Source organism: Mobula hypostoma, chromosome 1 (assembly GCF_963921235.1).
Source record: "Mobula hypostoma chromosome 1, sMobHyp1.1, whole genome shotgun sequence".
Lineage (NCBI taxonomy): Eukaryota > Metazoa > Chordata > Chondrichthyes > Myliobatiformes > Myliobatidae > Mobula > Mobula hypostoma.
The window spans coordinates 252,303,369-252,320,203 of NC_086097.1; the positions used below are offsets into that span (position 1 = coordinate 252,303,369).

The 16,835-nt window shown below is 45.0% G+C and overlaps 1 protein-coding gene across 4 annotated transcripts in view; it reads left to right on the forward strand.

The window, feature by feature from the left end:
• Positions 1 to 352, forward strand: part of ndufaf6 (NADH:ubiquinone oxidoreductase complex assembly factor 6) — a 47,498-nt gene extending 47,146 nt beyond the window's left edge. For all 4 annotated transcript variants that reach the window (XM_063042541.1, XM_063042536.1, XM_063042518.1 and 1 more), the window contains one exon: positions 207 to 352. In XM_063042541.1, coding sequence (XP_062898611.1) covers positions 207 to 335 — 129 coding nt within the window. In that variant the 3' untranslated portion in view covers positions 336 to 352. The remainder of the gene's footprint in view (positions 1 to 206) is intronic.
• Positions 353 to 16,835: the final 16,483 nt, after the last annotated feature.

Below are 16,835 nucleotides of genomic sequence, written 5' to 3' on the forward strand. Positions count from 1 at the left end.
GAGTTTACAGACAGATCAGCCATGATCTTATTGAATGGCGGGGCAGGCTCGATGGGCCAGATGGCCGACTCCTGCTCCTATTTCTTATGTTCTTATATTTTGTTAATCTTTATTGGTTGTAAGGTTCTAGGATGAGGTCGCCTTTGAAGGCATCCTGGTTACTTTTGAATTTTTAAACTGAACGGTCAAAATTTAATACTTTCCAGGTTATCCTTGACGACTACTTGAAGAAAATTCGTAAAGTGGATTTTGATGTATTTCACCCCAGCCTTCAGAAGAGGAATACAATGCTTCCTTTCCACTTGTATATACGTTCTTGGAGGAAAGTCTATTAATAAAATGCCAACTTTATAACAGAAAAGTGGTCTTTTTTTTGAGAAGTTAGTATTCTGTACAGAAACAGGATGGCATTGCCCATTTGATCTTTCTAGTTCAGATTTCTTGTGTCCTCAGTTGTGCAAGAGGAATTGAGTCTGACACCATCACATTCCACCTCTCATTAACACCTGTAATTGCTATATTGATCACAGTTGTTTATCACCGGGGGGAAAGGCAGTCTCAGAATGACTTTCCAATCCAAAGTGATTAACCTTTGAATAAAAACAAATTGTACACACTGGAAATAAAAACAGAAGTACCAAAATATTCAGCAGGTCAGCCAGTGTTTGTGGAAAGGGAAATGGCAGTAATGTTTTACATTGAAGAACCCTTGTCAGGGTCTGTTCAGCATCAACTAAATGGGCTGACAAGCCTGTTTCTGTGTGTAAGATGTTTGAATGGTAATGCAATTTAACATGGAGCACTGCAGCGATGTTGTGCCTATCTTTTATTTATTTATTTTTATTTACCAACACGATGTGGCATTGGCCCTTCCAGCCCTTCGAACTACACCACCTTGCAACTCCCAACAACCCCAAATTAATGTTAGCCTAATTACAATGACCAATTAACCTATCCAGTACATCTTTAGACTGGGAGGAAACCAGAGCACCCAGGGAAACCCCAAGCACTCCACAGGGAAGACGCTGGAAATGAACTCTGACCTCTGCCCTGAGCTGTAATAGTGCCGTGCTAGCCACTATGTTCCCTTGGCGCCCCAAACCTACTTTTAACTTACTCTAAGATCAACCTAGCTCTTCCCTCCCACATAACCCTCCAGTCTTCATAGACTCGCCTTCACTACTGAGCAGGTGAGAAGAGTTCTGGGGAAACATAGAGGCTGAATGGTGTGAACCCAAAGGTCCTGAAGGAGTGTGCTGAACAGCTGTGTGGAGTTCTCCACCATATTTCCAATCGGAGTCTCAGCCTGGAAAGGGTACAGACTGTGGAAAACATCATGTGTGGTCCTAGTACCCAAGAAGGGCCAACCGAAAGTGTTGAATGACTGCTGTACAGTGGCTCTGACCTCGCACATCATGAAGACCCAAGAGAGGCTGGTCCTGGCTCACCTCTGACCCCTGGTCAGATCAGCCCTCCATCCCCTGCAGTTTGCCTGCCAGGAGCACATTGGGGTCGATGATGCTGTCATCTACCTGCTAAACTGAGCCTACTCCTGTTTGGATAAGCAGGGCGGCACTGTGAGGATCATGGTTTTTGATCTCTCAATTGTCTTCAATACCATACAACCCTCATTGCTGGGGGGTAAAGCTCTGTTCAATGCAGGTTGGCACTTCCATTATATCCTGGATAATAGACTATCTGACTGGCAGACCACAGTTTGTGTGGCTTCAGAGATGTGTGTTAGACATGGCTTTAAGTTGTACTTGGGCCCCACAGTTTGTATTGGCTCCCTTCCTGTTTACCCTGTATACCTCAGACTTTAGATACAACACTGAGTCGTGTCATCTACAGAAATTCTCTGAAGATTCAGCAATAGTTGGGTGTATAAATGGAGGATGGGAGAGTGGATACAGGGCCCTGGTGGAGGACTTTGTCAAATGGTGCAAGCTGAATCATCTGCAGCTCAACATCAGTAACACAGAGGAGATGGTGATAGACTTCAGGAAGACTACACCTGCACTGCTCCCTGTTAATATTGATGGTGAGGACGTGGCTGTGATGAGGACCTACCAGTAACTGGGGATGCACCTGGATGACAGACTTGAGTGAAGCACCAACACAGAGGCTGTGTATAAAAAGGGCCAGAGTTGCCTCTACTTCCTGAGGACCTTTGGAGTGTGCAGGCCTCTCTTTCACATGTTCTACCAGTTTGTTGTCATCAGTACAATCTTCTATGCGGTGGTGTGCTGGGGCAATGGCATCAACATGGGTGATGCCAACAGGCTCAATAAACTGATTAGAAAAGCTGGCTTTGTTATAGGAGTCAAACTGATACACTGGAGGCTGTGGTAGAACAAAGGACCCTTCGGAAAACTTGACAGTTTCCCACCCTCTGCATGCCACCTGGGCTAAACAGAGGAATGTTTTCAGTGATAGACCAAGACAACTGTGCCGCTCCAAAGAGTGCTGTATGAGGTCATCCTTACCCTTGGCCATTAGGCTCTATGATGAGTCAATCTATACCCGGGGAAGTGATGATCCCCTCCTGTTGGACTGTTTGAGGTAACTTTTTTTATTCTTTCGTACTTATATTTGTATATCTGTGCACTTGTAATGCTAGTGTGACACTGTAATTTCTTTAGGGATCAATAAAATATCTCTATTTTTCTATCATTCATGTGCCTCTCTGAGAGGATCTTGAATATCCCTTATGAATCTGTCTCCACCACCATTCCTGGCAGGGCGTTCCACACACTCACCACTCTGTGTATCAATAAATACTTGCTTCTGATCAACAACACTGATGATGAGTGAAGTCCAGGCACTTTTACATGTTAACAAGACATCTTGTGTCTTTGAGGGAACACAAACTGGTTGTTGTTGAGAGATCAGCAGGGATGAGCAGCTTCAAGTTCCTGGGTGCAACATCTCCGAGGGGTGGGGTCTACTGCACAGGATCGAAAGAAGCACTAGCAAGCTGTAAAATTAGTACATGGCCTATCAGCGGCATCAATGGTACTTTACCAAGAGGGATTTCTCACAGGTCGGCGGTAGTTATTTAAAAAGGGAGCTTCGAGAGCGTTAGTCCATTGTACATGGCCTATCAGTGGCTATAACCGGAGCACCAATCGTGAGTTAGCAGAGAAGGTTCAGGCACAAAAGGGAGACACTGCCTGGTGGAGCAGTCATCGACAGAGTGATCTGAGGCAGAGTAGTAGGGCTTTGGCTCATTTGGCGATATTTTAATGCAAGAAGCATCATGAACAAAGCGGATGAGCTTAAAGTGTGGATCAGTACTTGGAGCTATGATGTTGTGGCCGTTACAGAGACTTGGATGGCTCAGGGACAGGAATAGTTACTTCAAGTGCCAGGCTTTAGATATTTCAGAAAGGACAGGGAGGGAGGCAAAACAAGTGGGGGGTGGCACTGTGATCAGAGATAGTGTCACGGCTGCAGAAAAGGAGGAAGTCATGGAGGGATTGTCTACTGAGTCTCTGAGTGGAAGTTAGAAACAGGAAGGGATCAATAACTCTACTGGGTGTTTTTAATGTCCAATAGTAACAGGGACATCAAGGAGCAGATAGGGAGACAGATTCTAGAAAGGTGTAATAATAACAGGGTTGTCATGTGGGAGATTTTAATTTCCTGAATATTGATTGGCATCTCCCTACTGCAAGGAGTTTAGATGGGGTGGAGTTTGTTAGGTGTGTTTAGGAAGGTTTCCTGACACAATATGTAGATAAGCCTACAAGTGGAGAGACTGTACTTGATCTGGTATTGAGAAATGAACCTGGTCAGGTGTTAGATCTTTCAGTGGGAGAGCATTTTGGAGATAGTGATCACAATTCTATCTCTTTTACTATAGCATTGGTGAGGGATAGGAACATACAAGTTAGGAAAGTGTTTGATTGGAGTAGGGGAAATATAAAGCTATCAGGCAGGAACTTGGAAGCATAAATTGGGAATAGATATTTTCAGGGAAATGTATGGCAGAGATGTGGCAAATGTTCAGGATATTTGCGTGCAGTTCTGCATAGGTACGTTCCAATGAGACAGGGAAAGGACAGCAGGGTACAGGAACCGTGGTGTACAAAGGCTATTGAAAATCTAGTCACGAAGAAAAGAAAATCTTATGAAAGATTCAAAAAGCTAGGTGATGTAAGAGATCTAGAAGATTATAAGGCTAGCAGAAAGGAGCTTAAGAATGAGTTTAGGAGCATAGGAGAGCCAGAAGGGGCCATGAGAAGACCTTGGTGAGCAGGATTAAAGAAAACCCCAAGACACTCTGCACGTATGTGAAGAGCAAGAGGATAAGTCATGAGAGAATAGGTCCAATCAAGTGTGACAGTGGAAAAGTGTGTATGAACTGGAGTAGATAACAGAAGTACTTAATGAATACTTTGCTTCAGTATTCACTATAGAAAAGGATCTTGGCGATTGTAGGGATGACTTACAGCGGACTGAAAAGCTTGAGCATGTAGATATTAGAAAGAGGATGTGCTGGAGCTTTTGGAAAGCATCAAGTTGGATAAGTCGCCGGGACTGGATGAGATGTACCCCAGGTTACTGTGGGAGGCAAGGGAGGATATTGCTGGGCCTCTGGTGATGATCTTTGCATCATCAATGGGGACGGGAGAAGTCCCAGAGTATTGGAGGGTTGCAGATGTTGTTCCCTTATTCAAGAAAGGGAGTAGAGATAGCCCAGGAAATTATAGACCAGTGAGTCTTACCTCAGTGGTTGGTAAATTGATGGAGAAGATCCTGGGATTTATGAACATTTGGAGAGGTATAATATGATTAGGAATAGTCAGCATGGCTTTGTCAAAGGCAGGTCATGCCTTACAAACCTGATTGAATTTTTTGAGGATGTGACTAAACACACTGATGAAGGAAGAGCAGTAGATGTAGTGTATATGGATTTCAGCAAGGCATTTGATAAGGTAACCCATGCAATGCTTATTGAGAAAGTAAGGAGGCATGGAATCCAAGGGGACATTGCTTTGTGGATCCAGAACTGGCTTGCCCACAGAAGGCAAAGGGTGGTTGTAGACGGATCATATTCTGCATGGAGGCCAATGACCAGTGGTGTGCCTCAGGGATCTGTTCTGGGACCCCTTCTCTTTGTGATTTTTATAAATGATTTGGATGAGGAAGTGGAATGACTGAAATGGCTAACATGAGAGGGCACAGTTTTAAGGTGCTTGGAAGTAGGTACAGAGGAGGTGTCGGGTAAGTTTTTTTATGCAGAGAGTGGTGAGTGCGTAGAATGGGCTGCCGGCAACGGTGGTGGAGGTGGATACCTCTTTTAAGTCTTTTAAGAGACTCCTGGATAGGTACATGGAGCTTAGAAAAATAGAGGACTATGGGTAACCCTAGGTAATTTCTAAAGTAAGTACATGTTTGGCACAGCATTGTGGGCCAAAGGGTCTGTATCGTGCTGTAGATTTTCTATGTTTCTATGTTAGTCCGCTCCATCATGGGTGCTAGCCTTCATAGTGTCCAAGACATCCTCAAGGAGCGGTGCCTCAGAAAGGTGGCATCCATCATTAAGGACCACCAGCACCCAGGGCATGCCCTTTTCTTATTGTTACATCGGGAAGGAGGTACAGAAGCCTGAAGGCACACACTCAGTGATTCAGGAACAGCTTCTTCCCCTCTGCCATCTGGTTTTTAAGTGGACATTGAACCCGTGAACACTACCTCACTTTATTTTATTATTTCTGTTTTTGCACTATTTTTAATTTAACAATTTTATACAATGGATATTTTTCTTTATTTATCATGTATTGCATTGTACCGCGCCTGCTGAGTTAACGAATTTCATGATTCCATTGCTGGTGATATTAAACCTGTTTCTGAGATCTGTCCAGGGTCCCAGCACGCTGATGCAATTACCATCAGTGGCGGTATTTCATTCAGAGAGATAAGGAGAGTTGGTATGTCACCAAAGACACCGGCAAACTTCTATAGAAGTACTGTAGAGAGCATTCCAACTGGTTGCATCACCTACCGTTATGGAGCCTCCAATGCACGGGATCGGGAAAAGCTGTAGAAAGTTGTAAACTCAACCAACTCCATCGTAGGCACAAACCTCCCCAGCATCGAGAATATCTTGAAAATACGATGCCTTGAAATGGTGGCATCCATCATTAGGGACACCCATCACCCAGGACATGCCCTCCTCTCATTGCTAGTATTGGGGGGGTGATACAGGAACTTGATGACACACACTCGATGTTTCAGGAACAGCTTCTTTCACCCTGTCATCAGATTTCTGAATGGACAATGAACTCACGTACACTAACTCACTATTTCTCTTTCTTTTATTTTACTCTTTTTGTGCTACTTATTTAATTTTATATATTACTTTCTTATTGTAATTTGTAATTTTATATTATGCATTGCACTGTACTGCTGCCACAAAACAACAAATTTCATTTCAAATGCCAGTGATAGTTAACATGATTCTGAAAACTTCAGCAGCTGTCAGTTCACTGATAGTGAGAGTACACCAATATTTTTACACATCAAGGAAACATCTTGCAACCAAATACCACACTGAAATGCAGCTGTGAAGGTCAGAAGACTCTAGGCAACAAAATTCATGATCCCTCACATCAAAAGAATGTGGGTCTCCAGAAAACGGGATAAAAAATACTGCAACCCATCTCTCCGATCACAATGTTCAAATAATACTTTGAGGATGAACTCAAGTGTTAAGAAAAATCTAGCTGTCTCGGGAAAAATAGGAAGTGTTAAGAGAGTGAGAGGTTTTATTTTATTTAGAGTTACCCTTCCAGCTCACTGAGCTGTGCTGCCAGCAAACCACCGATTTAACACCATCTTACAATGATCAGTGGACCTTCTAACCGGTATGTCTTTGGACTGTGGGAGAAAGCTGGAGCATTTGGAGGAAACCCATGCACTCATGTGAAGGGCTGTTCAAAGTCCTTCCAGGTGACGCCAGAATTGAACCCCAAGTTCTGATGCTCTGAGCTGCAGTAGCATCACGCTAAACACCTTGCTACCATCTGACAGTACAGCAGAGCAAAAGGCTATTCAGCCCACAACGAAAAAGCTTTGGTTCAAAAAAATATGAAATATGAAGTCAGACATTGGAACCTGCAACTTCAATCCGGGGGTGGGGGGGGGGGGGAGTCGCTGTCCATGGTGTTGAAATATAATTAGTACATTGTAATGCTGTTTTGTTTTCCTAATAACACACAATGAGGGAACACAGTTATCATTGCTATCACCTTAGTGCAGAAGTTATTAATAACATAAGATATAGGAGCAGGATTAGGCCATTCGACAATTGAATCTGTTCTACCATTCGATTATGGTTGATTTATTTTTCTTCTCAATGCTGTTCCCCAGACTTCTCCCCATAACCTTTGACACACTAATCAGAGTCATAGAAAAGTACAACACAGAAGCAGGCCTTTCAGCCCATCTAGTCCATGAGGAACCATTTAAACTTTATAATCCCATTGACCATCGCCCTCCATACCACTACCATCCATCCACCTATCCAAACTTCTCTGAAACGTTGAAATCCAGCTTGCATTCACAACTGTACTGGCAGCTCATTCCGCACTCTCACAATCCTTTGAGTGAAGAATTTTCCCCTCATGTTCTCCTTAAATTTTTCACATTTCATCCTTAACCCCTGAACTCTGGTTGTGGTCCCACACAACATCAGTGGAAAAGGCCTGCTTGCATTTACCCTATCTATACCCCTCATAATTTTGTCTACCTCTATCACATCACTCAGTCTTCTTTCTTCTAAGGAATAAAGCCCTAATCTCTTCAATTGTTCCTTATAACTCAGATCCTCCAGTCCTGACAACTTGCTTGTAAATTTTCTCTGCACTCTTTCAACCTTGTTTACATCTTCCCTGTAGCTAGCTGCACACAGTACTCCAATTTAGGCCTCACCAATGTCTTATACAACTTCAACATAACATTATACCTCCTGTACTCAGTACTTTGACTTATGAAGGCCAAAGCGCCAAAAGCTTTCTTTACAACCCTATTTACCTGTCAATGAATTATGTACCTGTATTCCCAGATCCCTTTGTTTTACCACACTTCTCAATACCCTATCCTTCACTGTGTAAGACCTACCCTGCTTATTCCTACTGAGGTGTAGCACCTTGGACTTGTCTGCAATAAATTCCATCTGCCATTTTTCAGCCCATTTTTCCAGCTGGTCCAGATCCTGGCTGCAAGCCATGATAGTCTTCCTCACTGTTCACTACACCCTAATCTGGGTGTCGTCTGCAAATTTGCTGATCCACTCAACCACATTATTATCTAGGTCATTGATATGGATGACAAACAACAGCAGACCCAGCACTAATCCTTGTGGCACTCCATTAGTTACAGGCTTCTAGCAAAGAGGCAACCATCTGCTACCACTCTCTGGCTTCTCCCACAAAGACAATGCCTAAACCAATTTACTAGCTCATCTTGAATGCTGAGTGACAGAACCTTCTTGACCAACTTCCCATGTAGGATCTTGTCAAATCCCTTACTGAAATCCATGTAAGACAACATCCACTGCCTTGCCTTCATCCACTTGCCTGGTATCTTCCTCGAAAAATTCTATAAGATTGATTAGACATGACCTACCATGCACAAAACCATGCTGACTATCCTTAATCAATCCTTGTTTATCCGTATACTTAAATATCCAGTCTGTCAGAATACCTTCCAATATCCTCCAGTCCTCTGGTACCTCACCTGTTGCTAAGAATGATTTAAATATCTCTGCCAGGGCCCCTAAAAGTTCTGCAATTGCCTCCCGAGGGTACACCTTGTTAGGCCCTGGGGATTTGTCCTCAGGACAGTAAACACCTCCACCTCTGTAATCTGTCTGGGTCCATGAAGTTGATGCTGCTTTGCCTCACTGTTACAAATTCTGTATCCATCTCTTGAGTAAATACAAATGCAAGATACTTATTTAAGATCTCCACCATCTCTTTTGGCTCCATACATGGATTACCATTCTGATATTCTAGAGGACCAGATTTGTCCCTTGAAATCCTTTTGCTTTTAACAAATCTGTAGAATCCCTTAGGATTCTCTTTCGACTTGACTGCTAGGGGAACCTCATGCCTTCCTTTCGCCCTGCTGATTTCTTTCTTAAGTGTTTTCTAGTGCATTTCTTATTCTCCATATGCCTCCCTTGTTGGGGGAAGGAGGAAAGCTCCTTTGTTTGGCCCAGGCACTATTCCGTCAGGTACGACACACTGTCACGGAAGGGTCGTGTTATCCATCATCGTCGTGGCTATCCCTCGAGGTCGAGGATGATGGTCTTCATTCTGAAGAAGTGGCCCACAGAGTGAAGACGCCTGTGCGTGTATTTGTTTAACGTGTACTTGATGTTGCACTCCAAGAAGCACACGATACTTCACAAATCAACCAACTGATTCCAATGGCACGGAAACCACGACGATTGGAGCTGATGGATTTGTTGCAGCCTTCATCCGCCTTCACAGCCGTTGAGTTCGAAGTAACTTCATCCGCCTGTTCCACCGTTGAGGTCTTGGTTGGATTGTTCTTTGTCAGGGACCTCACCCTTGACCTTACCGCCATGGGTGACCCTACCAGGAGCATAGCTCCAGACGGTATTGCTCTCGGGATCAGAGGACCGCACAAGCTTCTCCACCACGACAAGGTGACAATCCACGGAGAAGAGGTCATTGTTATATTCATGAGTTGATTCTTTTTCTCCAGTAAATATCAAATGCTGTTGTTATCAGATTCAGCTATCTATATATTACTAAAATTCGCATTCTGTTTATCTGTTTGTCAGTTTGTCTGTTTGTGCCCTCAAATTAGCCCAAACAATGCATTACAGCAGCACTTCTTTGACTAACTTACAGAATGCATGCAAAGGTCAGGGTTATATTCGTATAGGTCAAGGTTATATTTGTATAAAATTGCTCGCTTGTCAACACCCGATTCCAGCTTTCATGGAAACCGCGATGCGACACCACGACGCATGCACACGGCCAGCTTCAGCAATGCCTCACGATGCTCACAGCAGTGACACCAACCGCAGCAAAAGGGCAGGGCAGCTCTATTTCGAGGAGTCACATTCTGCTAATCACCATCAGCATGTGCAGGATTGGGACAGATCAAACTGCGACCCATCAATAAGAGATAATTAAATCTTACTGTAATGAAGTACTTCGAAACACCCATCAAACCTTTTACTGCAGTCAAAGGACAGCGGTGACTATATCACGTCCATTTTGGAGAGCACCAACCACATCATCAAGAGAAATCAGCATCCTGGAGGCTTTGGTGTTACTGCTTCGTATCTTCTATCCAGCATTATGGTAAAAAAATATGGTCAGCCTAATTGAGAGGCATCATAGACAAGCTCTTCTGTATTTCCAAGACAAACTTGAGAATTTGGGCAAAACACTTGAAGAATATAACTTGCCGACACCAAGAAACGGTACAATTACTCAAAGTGCTGGCAATCTGGAATTATTGCGTGAACTGTAATACAACAGAGACGAACAGCAGGAATTTGTTTCACAGAAGGAGCCCCTATTGAAAAATGAGCAAAGAGAAGTATATGAATATATGTGTGACTGCTTGGAAAGGAATCTCTCTTCAATGATTTTCATTGATGTCCCAGGAGGAACGGGTAAGAGAAGATCCTGGCTAAAGTTAGGAGAGATGGAGGTGTTGCTATTGCTGTAGCATCATCAGGTATTGCAGCAACATTGATGCCTGGTGGTAGGACAGCACATTCACGATTCAAAATACCCCTCAAAGTCAATGAAAGTGGCCTTTGTAACATTGATAAAAACACCACTACTGCAAATTTACTCCAAAATGTGAGGCTTATTGTCTGGGATGAGTGCCCCATGATCAGGAGGGAGAGCTTTGAAGCCGTGGACTGGACTCTTCATGACGTATGCGGGAAAAATGAGGCCTTCGGGGGTATTTTAACCATTTGCTGTGGCGATTTCCGTCAGCTTCTCGCAGTTGTGAAACGAGGAAATGATGCTGATGTGGAGAATTCATGCATAAAAAAATCATACTTATGGAGATGCTTCATCAAGTTTCAATTGAAGAGAAACATGTGATTGAGTGAGGTAGAAGGACGATATTCTGAGTTCTTATTGGATGTTGGAGAAGAAAAGATTAAGAAAAATGAAAACGATGAAATCGAATTGCCTGAAGATGTGATTCTGCCAGCAAAAACTATGTATTGATTTCATCTACCTGACATTCAACAATCTTGCAGAACTGCTCTCGAGGAATTCTGTCTTGGTTCCTCTCAATGAAATGATGCAAAAAATAAACTTCACATGCATTAACACATCAAAATTGCTGATGAACGCAGCAGGCCAGGCAGCATCTCTAGGAAGAGGTGCAGTCGACGTTTCAGGCCGAGACCCTTCGTCAGGACTAACTGAAGGAAGAGTGAGTAAGGGATTTGAAAGTTGGATGGGGAGGGGGAGATCCAAAATGATAGGAGAAGACAGGAGAGGGAGGGATGGAGCCGAGAGCTGGACAGGTGATAGGCAAAAGGGGATACGAGAGGATCATGGGACAGGAGGTCTGGGAAGAAAGACAAGGTGCGGGGGGACCCAGAGGATGGGCGAGGGGTATATTCAGAGGGACAGAGGGAGAAAAAGGAGAGTGAGAGAAAGAATGTGTGTATAAAAATAGGTAACAGATGGGGTACGAGGGGGAAGTGGGGCATTAGTGGAAGTTAGAGAAGTCGATGTTCATGCCATCAGGTTGGAGGGTACCCAGACGGAATATAAAGTGTTGTTCCTCCAACCTGAGTGTGGCTTCATCTTTACAGTAGAGGAGGCCGTGGATAGACATGTCAGAATGGGAATGGGATGTGGAATTAAAATGTGTGGCCACTGGGAGATCCTGCTTTCTCTGGCAGACAGAGCGTAGGTGTTCAGCAAAGCGGTCTCCCAGTCTGCGTCGGGTGTCGCCAATATATAAAAGGCCACATCGGGAGCACCGGACGCAGTATATCACCCCAGTCGACTCACAGGTGAAGTGTTGCCTCACCTGGAAGGACTGTTTGGGGCCCTGAATGGTGGTAAGGGAGGAAGCTTACACGGATAAGTGCCAGGAGGGAGATCAGTGGGGAGGGATGGGGGGGGGAACGAATGGACAAGGGAGTCGCGTAGGGAGCGATCCCTGCGGAAAGCAGAGAGAGGGGGGAGGGAAAGATGTAAGGCCTGAAACGTCGACTGCACCTCTTCCTAGAGATGCTGCCTGGCCTGCTGTGTTCACCAGCAACTTTGATGTGTGTTGCTTGAATTTCCAGCATCTGCAGAATTCCTGTTGTTCACATGCATTAGACATGCTTCCCCGGAATTATGAAAGAATACTGTTCCTTCAATACCATGAGTGAAGGAGCTAACGCCACTCATTTTCCAACAGAATTCCTTGATTCAGTCAAACTCTTTGAATTGCCACCACGTAAACTGGAATTGAAGAGGGGACCTCCCATCATTTCAATGAGGAACTTGGATCCACCAAGGCTTTACAATGGAACGCGAATGATGGCGGAAGAACTGCACGACAATCTCATCATAGCAAAGGTAAACATTGGTGCATTCAAAAATGATGTTGTCATGATCCCAAGAATTACTCTCAGTTTATCAGAAGGGGAGGATATCCCTCTTCAGCGGAGCCAGTTCCCGATACACTCATGCTTTGCTATGACTATACATAAGGTGCAAGGCCAAACTATGGAGAATGTGTTAGAACATAGAACCACAGAACATGACAGCAGAGAAAACAGGCCATTTGGCCCTTCTAGTCTGTGCCGAAACATTACTCCGCTAGTCCCATTGACCTGCATCCAGTCCATAACCCTCCAGACCTCTCCCATCCATGTACCTATCCAATTTATTCTTAAAACTTAAGAGTGAGCCTGCATTTACCACGTCAGATGGCAGCTCATTCCACGCTCCCACCACTCTCTGAGTTAAGAAGTTCCCCCTAATGTTCCCCCTAAACCTTTCCCCTTTCACCCTAAAGCCATGTCCCCTCGTATTTATCTCTCCTAGTCTAAGTTGAATGAGCCTACTCACATTTACTCTGTCTATACCCCTCATAATTTTGTAAACCTCTATCAAATCTCCCCTCATTTGTCTATGCTCCAAGGAATAAAGTCCTAACCTGTTCAATCTTTCCCTGTAACTCAACTCCTGAAGACCCGGCAACATCCTAGTAAATCTTCTCTGCACTCTTTCAATCTTACTGATATCCTTCCTATAGTTAGGTGACCAGAACTGTACACAATACTCCAAATTTGGCCTCACCAATGTCTTATACAACCTCCCCATAACATCCCAACTCCTATACTCAATACTTTGGTTTACGAATGCCAGGATGCCAAAAGCCTTCTTTACAACCCTATCTACCTGTGACACCACTTTCAGGGAATTATGTATCTGAACTCCCAGATCTCTTTTGTTCCTCCGCACTTCTCAGTGCCCTACTGTTTACACTGTATGTCCTACCTTGATTTGTCCTTCCAAAATGCAACACCTCACACTTGTCTGCATTAAATTCCATCTGCCATTTTCTGGCCCATTTTTCCAGTTGGTCCCATTATCCATAAATTATTCCATAATAATTTTTCCCATTATCCCTCTGCAAGCTTTGAAAGCCTTCCTCACTGTCCACAACACCTCCAATCTTAATGTCATCAGCAAACTTGCTGATCCAATTTACCACATTATTATCTAGATTATTGAGATAGACAACAATTGATTTATCTGGAGAAACCGGTATTCCGGCATGGTCAGCTATATGTGGCTTTAAGCCGGGGAAAAAGAAATGAAAACATCAGTGTATTCTTGAAGGGTGGCAGATCAACCAGAAATGTTGTCATCAAAAGTGTCCTTCGTTAAACAAGGAGGATCTATATTTGTCTTGCTGCATGTCTTTCTTCTTTAATAAACTGAGTTTTTCTTCTTTAATTTCCAAAGCAAAGTGATAGCAATAGCATTCAGGGAAATTTAATGTTCATTCTGGTCACATCAGACTGCACTAGCCTTCTCTCAAAGGGTGCCCCAATGGGTCACTGGATTTCCTAGAGACCTCTAACAGGGAAGCAGTTAGCATTACTGATGTAAGTTCAATTCCCATTGCTGTCTGTAAGGAGTCTGTACATTCTCCCTGTAATCCTGTAACCGTGTGGGCTTCCTCCAGGTGTTCCAGTTTTCTCCCACAGTCCAACGTGATCATAATGTGACTGAATTCATACCAGGAGAAACAAAAGTCAGATGTATCAGTGTCACAATGGAATAAAAGGAACTACAGAGGCATGAGAGAGGAGCTTGCCCAGGTGAACTGGAGGGGGACACTGGTGGGGACGATGGCAGAGCAGAGATGCCTGAAGTTTCTGGGAATAGTTCACAAGGCACAGGATAGATATGTCCCACAGAAGAATTTCTCAAGTGGCAGGGGTAGGCACCATGGCTGACAAAGGAAGTTAAAGACTGCATAAAATGCAAGGAAAGGACATATCAGGTAGCAAAAGTGAGTGGGAAGTTGGATGACTGGGAAGCTCTTAATGTCCAACAAAATGCAACTGAAAAGTTATAAGAAGGGAAAAGATGAAATATGAGGGTAGACTAGCCAATAATATAAAGCAGGATACCAAAAGTTTTTTCAGTTATATAAAGAGTAAAAGGGAGGTGAGAGTTGATATTGGATCACTGGAAAATGATGCTGGTGAGGTAGTAATGGGGGACAAAGAAATGGCAGATGAACTTAATGGGTACTTTGCATCTGTCTTCACTGTGGAAGACACCAGCAGTATGCCAGAGGTCTGTGAGTGTCAGGGGGCAGGAATGAGTTCCATTGCTATTACAAAGGAAAAAGTGCTAGGCAAACTGAAAGGTCCTAAGGTGGATAAGTCACCTGGACCAGATGGACTACATCCCAGAGTCCTGAGAGAGGTTGCTGAAGAATTAACAGATACATTGGTCATGATCTTTCAAGAATCACTTGATTCTGGCATGGTCCTGGAGGACTGGAAGATTGCAAGTGTCACTCCACTCATTAAGAAGGGAAGAAGGCAAACAAAAGGAAATTTTTTTTAAAATTTCAAAATATACTTTATTCAAAAATAAATATATACAATAAACCATTCAATAACTTTTCATCCTTTACATACGTTTGCATTATACACAGTACATATCCGTATTTATACCATATTATTTCATTGTTGAGGGGTATACTCCCCGCCCTCCGACCCCTCCCACTCCCACGGGTGGAGAAACCTATACTGTGGTCCTTCCCCACCGGGCCCTTGCGGTGGCTGCACCAAGTTTCAGTGCGTCTCTCAGCACGTACTCCTGCAGTCGAGAATGTGCCAGTCGGCAGCATTCTCCCACGGACATCTCCATGTGCTGGTAGATCATCAAGTTTCGGGCCGACCAAAGAGCATCTTTCACCGAGTTGATGATCTGCCGGCAGCACCGGACATTGGTCTCCGTGTGTGTCCCCGGGAACAGCCCGTAGATCAGAGAGTCCTCTGTTACGCAGCTGCTGGGGACAAACCGTGACACTAGCCCGTCCATCCTCCTCCACACCCTCTTTGCGAACTGTCAGTGTGCAAAGAGGTGGGTCACAGACTCCTCCTCACTGCAGTCCTCCCGTGGGCAGTGGGGTGCGGAGACGACGTTCCGGGCGTACAGGAGGGCTCTGACTGGGAGGGCCCCTCTCACCGCCAGCCAGGCGAGGTCTTGGTGCCTGTTGGTTAGATCTGGCGATGAGGCATTTTGCCAGATGAACTGGACAGTCTGCTCAGGGAACCACCCCACTGTGTCCATCACGTCCTTCTCCTGCAGTGCCTGCAGGACACTACGTGCCGACCACTGCCTGATGGCCCTGTGGTCAAAGGCGTTCTCCTGGAAGAACTTTGCTACGTAGGACAGGTATGCCGGCAACGACCAGCTGACTGGGGCGTTGCGCGGGAGTGGGGCCAGACCCATCCTTCGTAGCCAGGGCGACAAGTAGAACCTGGGCACGTAGTGGTACTTGGTGCCCACATACCTGGGCTCTACACACAACCTGATGCAGCCACATACGAAGCTGGCCATCAGGGTGAGGGCGACACTGGGGACGTTCTTGCCCCCGTTGTCCAGGGACTTGTGCATGGCGGTCCGTCTCACCCGCTCCATCTTGGATCCCCAGACGAATCTGAAGACAGCCCGGGTGATTTCCGAGCTGTAGGAGCGGGGGATGGGCCAGACCTGCGCCAAGTACAGCAGCCCTGAGAGCACCTCACACCTGATGACCAGGTTCTTCCCCGTTATCGACAGGGAGCGCCCTCCCCACAGTCCCAGTTTCTGTTTCACCTTGGCAGTCCGCTCCTGCCAGTTCTTGTTGCACGCCTCCGCCCCTCCGAACCAGATCCCCAACACCTGCACGTGGTCAGACCTGATGGTGAAGGGGACGCTGGATCGGTCGGGCCAGTTGCCGAAGAGCATGGCTTCGCTCTTCGTGCGGTTGACCCTGGCCCCCGACGCTAGCTCAAACTGTTCGCAGGTGCCAATCAACCTGCGAACTGACCTCGGATCAGAGCAGAAAAGGAAATAGGTCAGTTAGCCTAAACTCAGTGGTTGGGAAGGTAAACAACAGGAATTCTGCAGATGCTGGAAATTCAAGCAACACACATCAAAGTTGCTGGTGAACGCAGCAGGCCAGGCAGCATCTCTAGGAAGAGGTACAGTCGACGTCTCAGGCCGAGACCCTTCGTCAGGACTAACTGAAGGAAGAGTTAGTAAGAGATTTGGAAGTGGGAGGAGGAGGGGGAG